This window comes from Eretmochelys imbricata, chromosome 10 (genome assembly GCF_965152235.1).
Source record: "Eretmochelys imbricata isolate rEreImb1 chromosome 10, rEreImb1.hap1, whole genome shotgun sequence".
NCBI lineage: Eukaryota > Metazoa > Chordata > Testudines > Cheloniidae > Eretmochelys > Eretmochelys imbricata.
Window position 1 is genome coordinate 16,938,581 of NC_135581.1, and position 16,723 is coordinate 16,955,303.

Here is a 16,723-nt window from a genome sequence, read left to right on the forward strand (position 1 = left end):
ACGTTAAATGGATACTTGCCCCCATATACAAATGGTATGTCAAACGATGCAGATTATCTAAAAGATGTTAAGGATTTGGAATGTTGGAAACCACAGGATGCCTGCTCCTTCTCATGTCCAGTATCTAAGAAGTCTCTTCCATCTCTAGATTCTAGCAAACTGAATGGGATAATGAGGGGAAAAAAATTTGGTTTTTTCCGAGGGGGAAAACCAGAGCCATAATGGCTGAGTTGCAGTATATCGTGTGAACTGTGAAACTAACCGCCTTCCCTACCACCATCGGAACAAATGGTCAAAGCAAGATAAACATATATGAGTTTATTGCATGTGGGATGAGAGAAAATATATTGATTAAATTGTTGTGGCTTAGCCCCAGCAGCACAGGCTTCGGTACTGGCTGTGCAAGCCTGCCTGCTACGCTGGGTACGTATTTGGGCGGCCAGCAAACACTGCAGTTTGTGCGTCACTGCTATTGGTACCTGTGATAGCTAGACTAAAGCTAGCTCCAGTATAACTAATGTGCTGCAGCTACACCTCTGATTGCAGTGTAAACATACCCTTCGTTTCTGAAGCAATCATTTGCCCTTGGTACCACTTCTGGTAGTGGTAACTGGCAATTGCCTTACAATTACAGGTCCAAGTCCTGAAGCACTTACAACCTGAACAGACAAGGAGCAGGAAGGAATAACACATTCTTCTCTATTTGCCTTTTTTGTATTTTACATTGGTTACTTACTCTTCCTTTTTTCATCTCTCAGTGGTTCCGGGTTGTGGAAGTAAAGTAACAGGGAAGCTGTAATGAAAAGGCACTAAAAGTCCAGTTTCTCATTGGAGGCTGTTGCTTAATTGGCAGAGGCAAGATACAAGCCAATAGTTGTGACTGGAGGAGCAGAAATAAGATATACAATTCTGTACTTTGAGTTACTCTGATTTTCTAAAATGTTTAAGCCCTAAAACTGCTGCCCTTTGGCATGATAGTTGTCAAAGGATTTCTTTTAGTTTTAATCTGAATCTTTTTGCATTGGTAAAATATGCTCTGTAAAAAAGTTGTAACTTTCATAATTTGATTAGAATGAAGTGGCTACAAAAGAAATTATGGTGTTTGGTTTAAATTTATAAACTGAAATTGGGAGTATTAACTCCTTAGTATGTGTGTGAAACTTTCTTGGAAAATCCCCCCCGCAGTCCCTCACACTCCTTCTCTCCCAAGGGACTGGGATAGGTACTTGAAACCATGAATAGCTCCTCTATTAAATACATATTATAATCTTCCAGGAAGGATGCATCTCCCGTTTTAACCACCTTCCCCCTCTGTAAACATGCATACATGCAAACATACATGGAAACAAAAAACTAGATTTTGAATGTTGGTCAGAAACTGACCAAAGCCAACAAAAAGCCAAAGTTAATGCTGGGGCTTCCGACAGAACATAGTGTCCTTGGCTGATGTTGCTTTGTTTCACAGTCTTGTATTCTGTATGTTAAGTGTATCATGGTTTTTTAAATGATTTCCTCTAAAATATTTCTCGGTTGGAGTAGTCTGTCTTGATGAATTCTGCACATGAATCAACCTCTTTGTAACCTATGTTACAGTAAGAATTTTAGGAATTTCCTTTATTAGGACGCGTTAGTGTACTGCAGCTGCTGAGTGAGCTGCATTGATTTCTAGGTAAAGCAACAGACCTTAGTTGAAATTGCCTGTATTTATGGCATACACTAGCTTTCTGTACATTATTCCTTTTCAGTAAGCAAAGCTTAAACTCCTGAAGTTAGTCTCTTGTTTATTCTTCTGTGAATGTTACTTAACTACTTAATATGGTCTCTGTGGGAAAACAGTGATTTGATTTTAAACCTTATTTCCAGGTTAGTCGACTCCCACTGATGGCATGTTGAAGTTCATTGAACAGCAGCTGAGAGGGCGTCTGATCAGAAGGGGACTGCTCTAAAAGCTGGGCTTGCAACAACATGGGCCAGTGTGTCACTAAGTGCAAGAATCCTTCTTCCACCCTTGGCAGCAAAAATGGAGATAGAGAATCTAGCAGCAAGTCTCATGGCAAAAGAAGTGCAGTTCACAAAGAAGAACATACCTCAGTATGTGTGAAATCCTCTGGCGACATACTTGTCAATGGGACAAAGAAAACGGATACTGCTTTAGACTCTAGTCAACCTTCAACTTTCTCTGGGGATGCAAAGAAAGAGCCTGTTTCCGGCACAGAAGAATCTTCAGCCCAAAGGATTGGGGAATTGTTTAGGAGATACAAGGACGAACGGGAAGATGCCATATTGGAAGAAGGCATGGAACGTTTTTGCAATGACCTCTGTGTTGACCCCACTGAATTTAAAGTGCTAGTCTTGGCTTGGAAATTCCAGGCAGCTACCATGTGCAAATTTACAAGGTTAGTTCCTACAGCACTTGTAAATAGAATATATTTGAACATATAAAATATCTTCTATATACTGGTGAGAAGCCCTGTTAACTCTGAATGCTCATTCCTTTTAAATATGTAATTTGATTGAACTTAAGCAAACAAAAAATTAGTTATGAAAGGAAATGCCATTCATTTTCTGCAACACGTCAGTCTTCTGTGCTTGAAGGCACACTTCAGAAATTTTACTGCCTATGGTGAAAAGTGCATTAGAAATCTCCGAACTTCAGTATAACGCTGACATATCACAATCAGTCTTATCCTCTTGAGTACCAACTTGATAGTAATGTTAGATACTGCTGAAACTGATCTCTACTTTAATGCAGATAAGAGAAATGTAATGTAAAGTTAGCTACTAACATCTGTGTAATCCACTGCACTTACTTGCTATTACCGTTCCGATAAAACAGCATGCTAAGTAAATTAATCTCCTGTACAAGGTTCCGAGACTGCCAGTGTTGTACGTGGCATTTGTGCATTCTAGGAGCTAGAGACCAAACCGTTTTTCCTTGTTTTTACATTTTTATATAGTGTCTTTCATGCTGGTCAGCAGCAATGCTTTTAAACACTATATATTTACAGCACCACTGAAATGTAGCTTTCTCTGAGGTGGAGGGTGGCAACCAGTTGCCTTTTAGCACATTTCACAGTATTGGGGAGAAGGGAAACTTCCTTCAAGGATACTGGGGCAATACTTATACTCCTGAGGGAATTCTGCACCCAAAAAAAAAATTCTGTGCACAATATTCTGCAAATGTTATTTGTCAATAAAGTGTGGAGGCTGGTTGCACAGAGGTGGGAGATCACCCTGCAGTCTCCTCCCCTACCTCCAGACACAGACTTGGCAGTGAGGTTGCACGCGAACCTGACACAGTGCAAGGGCTGGGCTTGTCCCAGAAACACCCTGGGGCCCTGCCCCTCTGCACCAGGTGTGGGCAGGCAGGCTCAGCTCAGCAGGATCCAAGTGTGGAGGGGCTTAGTGTGGGGGGGGCAGGTGTGGTGTGAGAGGGTTCTGTGTGGGGGGGATCTGGATGCACAGGAGCTCATGGGGTGGGAGAGACTTTGCAGGAGGGTCCAGGTGAAAGTGGTTGGGTGTCAGACGGGGAATCTGGGCGCTGGGAGAATGGGGTTTGGTGGGGTGGGGTTCCAGGTGCAGCTGGTTGGGGCTTGGTGGGGTGGGGATCCAGGTGTGGGGGGCTCAGTGGGGTGGTCAAGATGCATGGGGAGGGTTCGAGTGCGGGGTGGCTCTGTGGGTGGTGGTCTTAGTGCAGGAGTGGGGGTACAGATGTAGGAGGGAGGGGCTCAGCAGGGGTCCATAGTTAGGGGCTTGGTGGGATGGGAGTTTGCAGGGGTTCTGGATGCAGGATTGGGGGAGTTCAGCAGGGAGGTCTGGGTGAGGAGGAGTCCGGATGCATGGGGTTGGGCTGAGGGGCGACCTCTCCCCCCACGGCCAAGGAGCGATGGGGGCAGGAAGTGGGGCAGGGTGTGGAGCCGGGGAAGGTTTCTGGGGGTGGGTCTGACCCAGCCCCAGGGCCTTGGCCACTCTGTGCAGGGGAAGTTCACTCCTCCCCCCAACCCTCAGCCCAGCTGGGAGCAACAGGTGAGCCTGGTGCAGGGTAGGAGCCACAAGCTGGAAGCTTGTCAGGGGCAGTTTGGGTGCAAGAGGTGGGGGGATTCTGGGAGTGAGGGGGGTGAGGCTCAGTGTGGGGGTCTGGGTATGAGGGGTCTGGATGCATGGGGGTTGGGCAGATGTGGGGTGGGTCTGACCGGTGCAGGCTAAGGCATCCCCAGCTCCCTCCGCCCTGTGATTTACCTCTGTGCCCGCTGCTCTGGGTGCCCAAAACCACAGACTGGTGCTGCTGGGGAGGGCCACAAGACCGTTCTTGCGGCTTCCATTTGCTTCCCCATCAAAAAAGTCATTTTTTTATGGGGAAGCAAAGAAATCTGCAGATGACATGAATTCTGTGCCCACGCAGTGGTGCAGAATTTCCTTACAAGTATACTTAAAAACCCAACCAACCAAAATCCTGAGGTTTTTCAATGCCCAGTCAGAGAAGACAGATCCTCTCTTCCGAATATTTAGATATGTAGTCGCTTTAATGAAATAGTTAGTGGTCATAATTTCAAAAGATTTAAACTGTTTGCATAGCACACTAATGGGTAGCCTCACATTAGATGCTGGAGGTTGGGCTTTCCAGTACTACACTACCAACAAATAATCCCAGGATTATTGCACTTTGTCCTAGGAAGTTCCAGTGCCCAGTAACTTTGCTGTGTCTGTGCAATTCCCTCATGACTGCTAGCCATGGCCGCTGGGAAGTAAAGAAGTTGGTATATCAAGTCTTATGCATGGCACTGCGCAACTGACTATTAGGCTGGCTCCATTCAGCACCAATATAATGCTCTTCCTGCTGCAGACTCCCTGAGTGATATCCTTTCACCAGTAGAATAGCTACCATATGTAGCAGTAGGTTTCAGGCAGCCTGGCTTGCATTGGGTGGATTGTTTCTCAAAGTACAACTTCTAGTTTTTTCTCTAAACAGAGAAATCCAAGATCTCATTGCTGTCTTCCCCCTGCCCACAAAGAAAAGTCCACGATCCGCTCATTAGCGTATGAAAGCTAACCATACGAACTGGATGGGTCATGGAGCTAGTAGTAGAAAGATCCTTCGAACTGTAGATTGTCAGGTTAAAAATGGCCCTAGATTGTAGGAACTAAAGACCATTTGTATATAACTGTTCAGTAGCCTATGTAAATTGAGCTGGTGATCTCTGTTCAGTGCCTGGTGAGCAGGTGCCTGATCATTGACTCTCACAACCAGAACTCTCGTTTCACAGTCTTGGCAGAGGGACCGGAGACTGAAGGATCACTACATTTGAAGTTGCTCCTTGACAGTGATGTCTGCAAAGCATTATTTAGGACAGGCACCCAGGGTGGCTTGCATTGATGTTGCCTGTACTATGCTTTGGTGGAAAAAACAGACTGAACCTTCGCACCTGCCAATCTGGCATTTCTCCAGTGTTAAATTCCCGTAGAGGTAAAGATCAGAGGAAGGTGAAGCATTGCCCGTTCAGGCAGTAGTGAAGGCCACACAGAATAATCCCTTTCAAATGTTCATGGCACCCCAGTGGTGTAATTTACCAGTGCTGCAAACTTGGATTCAAAAGTAATTACAAACTTTTAAAATGCAAATTTCATCCTGAACAGGCTGCTTAGCAGCTCTCACTGCTGACATGCAAATACTTCAGATGAAAGGTGGGTGCGTGCTGAATTTGGCAGTACCTAGCCTTACTAGTCTTATCAAAGGAGGTACAGTTTTGGCTTTAACTAGCTATACTCAGATAGGGTTTTATAGTCTGTGTGTGAAGGTACTAACAGATGGTTTTTCTTTTGCTAATAGGAAGGAGTTCTTTGAGGGCTGCAAAGCAATAAATGCGGACAGCATTGATGGCATTTGTTCTAGGTTCCCCAGCCTCTTAAATGAAGCCAAACAAGAAGATAAATTCAAGGATCTGTATCGTTTCACCTTTCAATTTGGCCTGGACTCTGAAGAAGGACAGAGGTCTTTACATCGGGAAATAGCCATTGCCCTTTGGAAGTTAGTCTTCACCCAAAATAATCCCCCTATATTGGACCAGTGGTTAAACTTCCTAATTGAGAACCCCTCAGGAATCAAGGGAATCTCCCGGGACACATGGAACATGTTTCTAAATTTTACTCAGGTGATTGGACCAGACCTTAGCAACTACAGTGAAGATGAGGCCTGGCCTAGTCTCTTTGATACCTTTGTGGAATGGGAAATGGAACGAAGGAAAAAAGAAGAGGAAACCAAATGTATTACATGTTCAGACACAGAGGGTCCGTGTATAGAAGAACAGACTTAACAGCATTTAAGCAGCAGTGACAGAAAGAACCTGTTGCCCTTCATTAAATGTAAACTCTGGACCTTTCTGGAAATTACTGAGGCTCCAGATTTTTCTACTTTACACCTTTCTCTGCCTTGTATTTGAAAGGGCTCTAAAATGCTGTATCATGGTTTAGGCACTTTCTTAATTTTGGTTATACCTTGCCCTGAAATATTTGACCCTGGCTACAAGTTAAAAACAGTTGTCTTTTTTTAAAAAAGATTTCAGATTAGTATAAATCTGACATTTCTTGCACAATGTAGATCTTTTTGTTAGGTTTAAATTAACATTGCTAAATTATACAGTGCCAGATTCAAGTTTTGTATACTACATCTATCAGGGCAGGTCTGTACTGTGTGTAGTGCTGTTTACACTGTTTAAATTTTAGGTTATATTAATTTTAAGGTTTTATACCAACATGAATAGCAGTGTTAACTGCTAGCTACAAATGCATTAATTCCCAGATAAGGCTCTAAAAACAACGTAAGTGACTGCTTTTTGTAATATGGCTAAAACCCATTTTAAGCTAACTCTCAGAAAACATGAGTTCAGGTCATTCTATTTTTGGAGTATTGAACTAAATGTTGGATTTTATTTATGAAAACATACTGTACCTGTCAGTCAACTGAATTGTAGTTAACACTTTGTATCTAAATTACTTAAGCATCACATGCAAAAGAGCAGTGCTACCTCAGTTTTACTGGAAGGAGACTTCCTTTCTGCTGAAGAAGTCATTCATATTTTTATGGTTATGTGAAAATACTTTGGAGCCAAAGGTTCTGCTTCTTATGGCTGGTAAGCATTAACAGAAGCGCAAAAGCTGCTTTCAAGGAAAACTGTGGTATGTTAAATCTGCTTTAATTTACATTTGATCTGTATCTTAAGTATGATCAACTTACTTGTCTGGCAAGTGCAGTATATCTGTGTAGGGATGATCTCTTGTATTCATGTTGACAAACCAATTTTTTAACCGATACTTAATTGTTAAAGCATAGTTATACCCCTCCAAATTTTCTGGGGCAACAACAACATTGGCACTCAATGAAAGAGTTCTTTAATGTGTTCTTAATGACAACACTGTAGACAATTCATTTTTAGTCTGATTTAATAATGTTTAAATAGGACTCAATTTATTGTTTTAAATTACCTGTACTGGGATTATTTGCCTGTTGTGACCTAAAAAGGGAGTTTTATTAACACTGGTTGACATTTTTTTGGTTATTGATGCTACCTTTTTTAATTTTAATATATCAGCTTTTTTATACTTCTTGGTAAAAGGGATAACTGCTGAGGCTTTCTATTAAGCGAAGCATTGGCTCCATATATTTGATACATTTCTATTATACAACTTTATTTTCAGAGTTGTAATTCAGGATCATAAAATGGCTTAAATTAAAAAAAAAAAAAAAAAAAAAAAGGAACTGCTGAGCAATTAGTTCATATTGTCCAATGGTTTTTGTGCTGTAGGGCTCTTTAAAACAAATTGTAAATTGCTACCATGCATCCCAGTGCCCAGGAAGAGCCCCTGCGGACTCTCACAATGGTCACTGCATGCTAGCAAATCCAGTGGCAAGATCTGTTTTGAGATCCTGCATCATTAACAGTGCTTGTGTAATTAAACTAAAGTACATATCTGTTTAAGAAGATATGCTCAAATTACATCTTCTCACCATGATGAGAGGTCAATGTTCCATTTCTTTAGCAAGTGCTGAGTGCATTAGGGATGTGTAAAAATTATGGAAAACTAATGTTGCTCCCATTTCAAGTATAACAGAGGTTGTCAACTTGCAGGAGAAACACAAAATTTAGGACTTGGTTTCTGGTAATTAAATATATGGTGAAGCTTTGTGTACATTTTGTCTGTATACTGGCAAAATCGTCTTAGTGTAGACATTTATACCAGTAAACAGGTGCTTTTGCTGGTATAAGCATTCTGGTTTGGTAAGCAAATTAAGCAAGAGTACTTTTTTGACAGTAAAGCTGTATCTGTATTAGGCCCTTTGGTGACACAGCTATGGTTGAGGGTGGCGATGTGAGAAATCGCACCTCAAACCAACATTTCTATGCCAGCAAAACCTTTAAGTGTAGACTGGCCTGAGCATAAATGGAGAAACCCTTTATTTATAACTTTAAGGCTACACATGTATTATGTTAATGATCTAGTATCTTGTTTTTTGTTGTTGTTGTTTTTTTGGTTAAATCACTTCACTTCCTCTTAAAAAGAACTTAAAATGTCCAAAGTTTGAAAATTGGTTGCTCATTGTATACTTATTGCATGCACATAAGTACTGAATTGTGACAGTCATTACTTAATAGACTGTAATGGCTTCAAAGGATTATGGCCTAGAAACTGAAGAGTGGTTTTTAAGGTCTGATCTAAATATGGATTGGGGTACAGAGGAAAATTCTACAGCACACCAAGGGTTAGCCATTAGGTGTAATTCTGGGTGGTTTGCCAAGGCAGGATGGTGACGGTAGTTGTGTGAAAGAGGGGAAATTCCGGTTGAAAAAAAAATGCAAACCTGGGTGGCTTGGTGCCATGCTGTTGTAACAAAAGGAAAGCCCTGTTCTATAGTTATTTACTCTACCAGGAATCATTCCAGCCTATTGGATACCAAACACTTATAATGCTAGCCAAATCTATCTTGAAAAAAAGCCATTTATTTTTGTTCTATACTAAATTTCACTTTTGGATTACAAAAGAGAAACAATACAAAAAGTCAAGGTTGGGATTTTAAAACTGATACAAACCCAGGACTACAAAGTCTAACAATCTGTTCTTTGCTTGAGTTGTGCAACTTTACACGACAATGTGAGTGACAGTACTTGTTCTGGATTGCCTGACATTTTGATGATCCTAAACATCAAATATAGCTTGCTTTTTAATGCTCACTATATTAGATTGGAGTTTTGTACATGTTTCTGGGAAACCTTTATTAATCCTGGCGCCTCTGAGAGTGTCCTTATTGAATGGTTGAACTGTGAACTTCCACGGAATAGACCAAATATATTCATATTTTTCATAAATATATATAAAATCTTTAAAGTGTAGATTAAGGGTTATAAATGGGCATGATGCTGATGAGATTCTTGAAACCATTAGGATTTCTTTGTGTTGCTGATCTTTAAAAAAGTATAGCTACAACTTGATGATGTTGTGAAACTGCTATATCTTGGGGTAAGTAGCTGCAGAGATACGCATTGCAACTTTGTCATCAACTGGGAAAATGGTCTGATAGCCAAGCTTCGTGTCATTTTATTGCCTTCCTTTCTACACCTAAAGAATGTGACTCACGTAAAAACACTGAGTTTCAGACAGCTACATAGTATTGTGGCTCAGAACACATTTAAAATTTAGTATCCCAAATTAATTGACACTCCATCCTGCAAACTCCTTATTCATGTGAGTAATGCCATTGAGGTCAAATAGGACTAGTTTTGCAAGTAAAGGATCCTTTGCAGGATCATGCACATTGGGTGATGGTCATGAGCGTGACTGAGAATACATTAAATGAGACTAGATGTTGAATATGTGAATCCATTTGCTGCAAGTGCTATTCTAAATGGATTAATATTAGTGCAATTCTACTATACAAACCACAGGAAAATAAAACTAGAAACAATAACTCAGCTTATCACACGTTCTAGGAAATGGTTATAATCCAAGAGAATAGTTCTTGGTATTGACATGAGATGGTCTCAATATGAATATCCCTTTCATTATATTTATATAATGTAAATAAAACTAACCTCTTAGTTTATAAACCATTTATGAAACTGTGTTGAACAAGGAAACTCCATCTCTAGTCTCTGGTGATTAAAGTCACTTCAGCTCTGATATCATGGCAGCTGAAATTATATCCTTCTCATTCATGGCATAGCCTTGTAAGTTTCCAGGTCTTGCAGCTTTGTGTTCTACAGTATGATGTCACAGACAGCCTTAATTAATTGGGTACCAGACTCTACTCCTGGGCTGAATTTCATGGAAAGGTGTGCATGTCTGAGGGCAGAATTTAGCCCTTCATGTTTAAAAATGAATCTCAGACACTACCTAAAGTGTCTTTAAAAAAAATTCTTCAGTTTAGTATTTCATTAAAAGACCAAACACACACACACTGAAGAATATGTACCCTAAATTGCTGTATATGTTTAAAGTTAGGTGTCTGCTTAATTTTGTTGTAGTCAGGCGCACACACGTGCATGTATGTAACAATCTTTCTCTCTCCAAACTATTGACAATATGAATCCAGAGATTCAAATTTCACTCTATAACCGCAATAAAATACATCAGACTGTAAGACAGAAGGCTTTAATTCATTCACCATGTAATACCTGGTTGTTGATCTGTTCTTAGATTTACTGAGTGGTTAAGTGTCACCATTCTTTCCTTCCAAGATTTTATATCCGGATAACTAACCTACTTCATTATATTGACGTTAGGTATTATCTGTCTCCTTAAGTTCACTGCAGTCTTCAAAGTACTGCTAGTAATGTGCATGCAGCTTCATTGAATCTTATAAGGGACCATTCCCATGTATCTAAAAAACCCAGAACCATGTCAAACTGCTGAATGAGTTTAGGTCATTCAGGATGTTAGCTATTCTACAATGTTGGAGAAATACAGTGTAGTGCAATGCAGTGATCAAAGTCATGCTTGTGGAGCTGGGGTTCCCCTCCGCTCCCATTTGGGCTAGAGTATATCAGTAACAAACAGGCCTTCCCTGGGAGATCAAAAAGCCGTTCCTTAAGAGCGAACAGGGTGGCCTATTCAATTTGTTTCTTAGAATGTGTTAAGAACCCACCCAATGCAGTACCATGAGAAATGTTTGTATATTTCATTGCCCTCCTTCCATGTTAGGCTGTAACTCGGGTGGGCAAACTATGGCCTGGGGGCCACATCCAGCCCTTCAGACATTTTAATCCGGCCCTCAAGCTCCCGCCGGGGAGCAGGATCCGGGGCTTGCCCTGCTCTGCGCATGCTATGGCTCTTGGAAGCAGCAGCATGTCTTCCCCCCCTCCCCCCCCGGCTCCTACGGGTAGAGGCAGCCAGGGGGCTTCACATGCTGCCCCCGCCCCAAGCGCTGCCCCCACAGCTCCCTTTGGCCTGGAACCATGGCCAACAGGAGCTGCAGGGGTAGCATCTGAGGACGAGGCAGCACGCTGAGGTGCCTGGCTGCGCCTCTGCGTAGGAGCCAGTGTGGGGAACATGCTGCTGCTTCCAGGAACTGCTTGAGGTAAGTGCCACCTGGAGCCTGTGCCCCGACCCCTTGCCCCAGCCCTGATCCCTCCTGGCCTCTGAACCCCTTGACCCCACCCCTGAGCCCGTACCCCCAGTCCGGAGCCGCCTTCTGCACCCTGAATTCATTTCTGGCCCCATCCCAGAGCCTGCACCCCAACTCCCAATTTTGTGAGCATTCATGGCCCGCTATACAATTTCCATATGCAAATGTGGCCGTCAGGCCAAGAAGTTTGCCCATCCTTGCTGTAACTAGCATTTTAATCAGTTTTGCACCTTCCATTTGTTTGGACCAATTCAGCTTCAATAGCTGTGTCCATTCTCCTGCCTCTCAAGATCAACATGTAATTTTATGTTCAAAGAAAAGCTAAGAAGTTCTCAAATTGTTAGAGATGGTGGCATGCCAGTTTAACTCTTGCTTTGTTTTAATCTGTTTGGGTGTTGTCTTCATGAGCCACAGTTTATTCCCTCCCATTCAAAATGTACAGCAGAATTGCTGTCTGGGTAAGCCTGATGTAAACGTTACACAGCAGCTAGTGCAGCTATAAGACCATTCTTCCAAACTCAGAGCTGTTGTGGGTTTCCCCCTAGTGAGTATGTAATTCATTTGACCTCTTGCACTATCTGTGCAGAAGCAAAATAAAATAAAAAATGGGGAATTTGTGAAGCAACAGGCTTGAACAGACTAGTTCTGCAAACAGCTTGCCTTAAATGATCTATGGAATTCATAGCAATTCCTCTCTAGTATAGTAATCAACCTTTCTGTCTTCAGTTTTATGTAAGTATAACTGTTTTTTGCACAATTTTTAAGCTCTTACCTTTGCATAGTTGCACTCTTCAAATAAGCTCCCTCTGGATATTTGCAGATAGCTCTATACACAGGCAGAAAAGCATTTTGTCTTTGTTCATGCTAGAACTTTTCCTTAAATTTTATATTTTTGGAGCTGAAAGTTACCTGCTGTGGAATACATATTTACTTGAATATTGCCATTTATGCAGAACCAGCACTGAAACTTGTTTTGCTCTCTCTGGTTTACTAAACAGAACAAGTCCTGCATGACAGAAATGACAGATCTGCATGAAATTCCAGCAGAGCTCAAGGCTGGCTGCTGTTACACTTATGGGAATACAGTACTAGCAGTAGAGGACTTTACAGCATAGTGCTTAATATTTTAAGGCTACAATTTCTAGAGTACCTGTAAACAGTGATCTGAAAAGTGTTTACTCTTTAAAGGATATTTTAACTATCAGATGATGAATGAAAGGGAAAAAGGGAGGCAGGAGCAGATTAAGGACCTAATCCTGTTTGTTGCTGAGCATCTTCAGTTCCTGGAGAAATTGCTGCTTGAGCTTGCAGGACTGATGCCTAAAGCTGGATATTTGGGATCCATGATGGCTCGTGTGAGGGGCTGTAGCAGCAGTGAGTCAGTGTGTGTGAGGGCAAGGTCAAGGAATATTGTCTGGAAGTGGACTGCTGAGTAAAATAGTTTGTAGAGAGCAAGGTTTGTTCTTTTAATATTTGGATGGATCTGAGCCCAGCTAAATTTGCCTGTGACAGGAGGAATCATGTTTATATCGTTTATATACCCCCAGAGAAATAACCTAGATCTGTTCAGCTTTGGACAACTTCATTTGGCTTTCACTCAATCATATGTGAACACAATTGGCTTAATATTTGTTCTCCAGTATCTATGTAACAAGTCAGTGCACTTGATTCCCTTTAAGAGGCATTCCTGCTTAAAACCAGCAGGGAGAGATAAAAACCTTGTCAGAGGAGAACACTCCACCATAGTTACACAGATGGGAAGTCATAGGATTCATGTTATTGCCTTTGGATTTACCTAAGATACCCAATGCCCCATCCAATAGTCTTCTCAGTGTTCGAAAATACTAATATGTCATGTCTACAGGGCCATGCTTTCTCTCATATATGTATCAGATGTGCCATGCTTGAAATTGGTTGGGGTGCATCCTGTTTCATGCTGTTCCTTTTTTTTTTTTTTTTTTTTTTTTTTAAGGGATAGAGCCAATTTGAAACTTTTTATAACATTCGTTCCAGGTAATATACCTGCTGCTTTGAGTCCCCTTGCCGATATTTGTGGTTTTACAGTTACACTTTTTCTCACCAGTTGTTACTGTGTGAACGTCCCACAGAGTGGAAACAGTGAAAGTGCTCTACAAAGTGCTGTCAAATGCACAAAGCAAACAAACTAAGAGATTCTATTTGGTTATAGTAATCTTGGGTGTGATTTGTTTTTGTTTTTAAGCTGACTGTGTCCCTTATTAAATAAGAGCATTAAATGCAGTCTGGTTTTTCCTTTCTCTAAAAAGCAAGGTATTGGTTTGTCCATTACCAACTTCTTGTAGACCTTGTGCCAGATGTATATTAAATATTTTGGTCCTTTTTTTCTAAACTGATCTGCCGTTCATTTACCTGTGAGACTGTAAAAATATTTCTGTATTTAAATTATCCCTTTAAAAAAATCCTTTAGTCACAATGTATTTTGACTACTGTAGCTCTGTAAATGTTTCAAAGCTTCTGGATTTCCTGTATTCCAGTAAGATTTGTGTGTGGGGGGGAAATAGCTACAGAAATTCAATCCACTGGAAAGGGAATTTGCAGCATTGTTCTGTGCATTACTGAACAAATGAACATTTTGGTGTTTACATAATGCACCTTTTGGCTGGTGTTCACTGTTTTGTGTTCAAGCTTTGTACAAATGTCTTATTTAAAGCCGAAGTCCTTTTTACATAAATTTTCAATTAAAAGGGGAAACTTTAATTTTTTTTAATGATTACAAATAGAATTGTCGCCAGCATTATTTGTCATCTCCGTAACTTTTCAGACAGGATTCGGGATGTTTACCAACTAAATACTGTCTTCACTATTTGCAATGAAGTGACTGCTCCATTTAATTGCATGATGGAGAAACGAGCCTTTTACTTTGCAGTGCAGGAATCAAAGGCTATGTCCACACTGCAGCTGGGAGGGCACTTTCCAGTGCAAGTAGAAAGACCGTGCGTTAGCATGCTAGCTCGAGCAGAGCTAAAACTGCACTGTGGCCACAGTGGGACAGACAGTGGCTCAGGCTAGCTGCCGGAGTATGTACCCAATGGTTTGGGCCAATTGGTACTCGGGCAGCTAGTCTGAGCTGCTGCTCATGTCACTGTGGCCGCACTATTTTTAGTGCACTAGCTGGAGGAGAGCTAACGTGTATAGGTCTACCTGTGCTAGGAAGTGTTATCCTAGCTGCAGTGTCAACATACACCAAAGCATGGCTGGGTACAGCCAGCTATCAGTGGGGCCTCTATTTCCAAACAGTTCAGTCCAGCTCCCATTGGAGTCAGAATCTTGCTATTGATCTCAGTGGGAGCCAGATCAGTCTGCCATAGATTGGTCACCTGGCATCTTCTTCCCCTCCTATATTCCCTGGAGTGGGGGATGGGATCCCAGGCAGGGAGCCAGTTTCAGCCATCTGATTCTCATGCTGCCGCTGCCCTGGTTTGGCTCTGTGTGTTCATCTAGATGTGTAGTGTTGGCAGCCTGGGGCTCCAACTCATCTGGAGGGGAGGGCATTCCATGTTCAATAATGTCCTTAGGGATATACTTCAGGAGTTCATAGTTCCTTCAATCCACAGCAGATCTCCCATTGATGTTAGTGAGAGCTTTGCATAGAGACTGCCGACAGCAGAGTCCTTGTCGTAATTAAACTTGTTGCTGTTTATTTGGCACCTTTGTCACATTCAGTATTGCTTCCCCTTTAGGCCACTGCTCTTTCTTTCCTTCTTTCAACAAATCCTGTCTGTACGTCTGGCATCCCAGGTATCTTCACTGATAGTTCTATGGTATTAATGCTTTCAGCTGACCCACAGAGGAGAGTTCCACCAGTCAAAGCACTGCCAATTCAGGAGGTACAGAAGGGGACTGAACTGCTTAATGGACAGTGGGAATCTTGCTTTTTCTTTCCTCTTAGCACAGACAATGGCTCCATTAATTTTTTGTTGGCACTTCCTTGGATGTATCAAGGTAGAGTGTAACTCACCTGATGAGTAACTTGAATTCCTTTGTCCCTGTGGAAAAATGGTGAGTGGGATGTGGTGGGGGGTGTTCTTCTAGCTCCATTGATTATTTTGGCCGGTCCTTAATCATGGCTTTACAACTGAATGCCTCTTTTCAGGACTGTGAGATAGGAGAATTAATCAGACTGAACTCTTTCTAAAGCACTTTCTCCAAACCATGCACACTTAACTGCTTTCTCTTACTGGAAAAAATGTTCCTCTTTCTACTGGAGCATTACTGTCAAATGAGATCTTGTTTAGTTTTTTGGGGGTCCTGATTTACTAACAGTTAGCAGCAACTAGTTAACCTGTGAGGACATAAAGCAAGCCATGATGGGGCGGGGAAACTATTTGTATCCTGCTAAAGACAGACCAACATCCTCTGCTCTCAGATATGAAACTTCCTCCAAAGCTGGGCCTAACCCAAAAGGTTACAGTGCTGCTCCTCCTGCCTAGGGAAGTCTGCTGCTCTTTACCACTTTATGTAGGTGTGGGGTCCTGGTTTCCTATCTTCTGCCCAGTTTAACCTCATCATTATGCCTATGTGAATTTCACCCGTTAAGTACTTTTTCTTTGCTCCTGCTGCAGCCTGAGTTGTAATTTTTCCTCTTATGAGGAAAAAAGTGGAAATAGCCCAAGATGTGAATCATACTTTTATCTTCCCAAGGGCAAAGTAAAGTACTTTTCTATGCAGTACACAGCTACTTCATTGACACTGAAAAGCATAACACACCATCTATAATAGACTTAACATGAAATGTTAATTGAGGCCCAATTTCCAGAAGGCTCCACAACACCAGTGTAGAGCTTCTACAACCACAAAGAAGCTTTTTGGGGGACAGATGTACATTAATTTTACACAGTGCATCTGTCAAGAAGAGGCCAAGTTAAGTGGAAACAGCCCAGCTGACAAGTATCCTTACAAGCCCTTTACAGACTTAAGCCACCTCTAGATAGGGGCCATTCAGCTTCTAGAAAAATTGACCACCTTGGCTTACCACGTTTGCCTTGGCAGTATCCGTGCACACAGAGCTCACTAAGCTGGCTCCCAGCCAGCCAAAAGTACCAAAGATAGAAGCATTAATAGAAGAAAGGT

The 16,723-nt window shown here is 41.8% G+C and overlaps 1 protein-coding gene across 2 annotated transcripts in view; it reads left to right on the forward strand.

The window, feature by feature from the left end:
* DCUN1D3 (defective in cullin neddylation 1 domain containing 3) overlaps positions 1 to 11,383 on the forward strand; it is a 30,071-nt gene extending 18,688 nt beyond the window's left edge. For both annotated transcript variants that reach the window (XM_077827934.1, XM_077827935.1), the window contains exons 3-4: positions 1,864 to 2,396; positions 5,828 to 11,383. In XM_077827934.1, the coding sequence (XP_077684060.1) occupies positions 1,966 to 2,396; positions 5,828 to 6,311 (915 nt within the window). In that variant the 5' untranslated portion in view covers positions 1,864 to 1,965 and the 3' untranslated portion in view covers positions 6,312 to 11,383. The remainder of the gene's footprint in view (positions 1 to 1,863; positions 2,397 to 5,827) is intronic.
* The last annotated feature ends 5,340 nt before the right edge of the window (positions 11,384 to 16,723 follow it).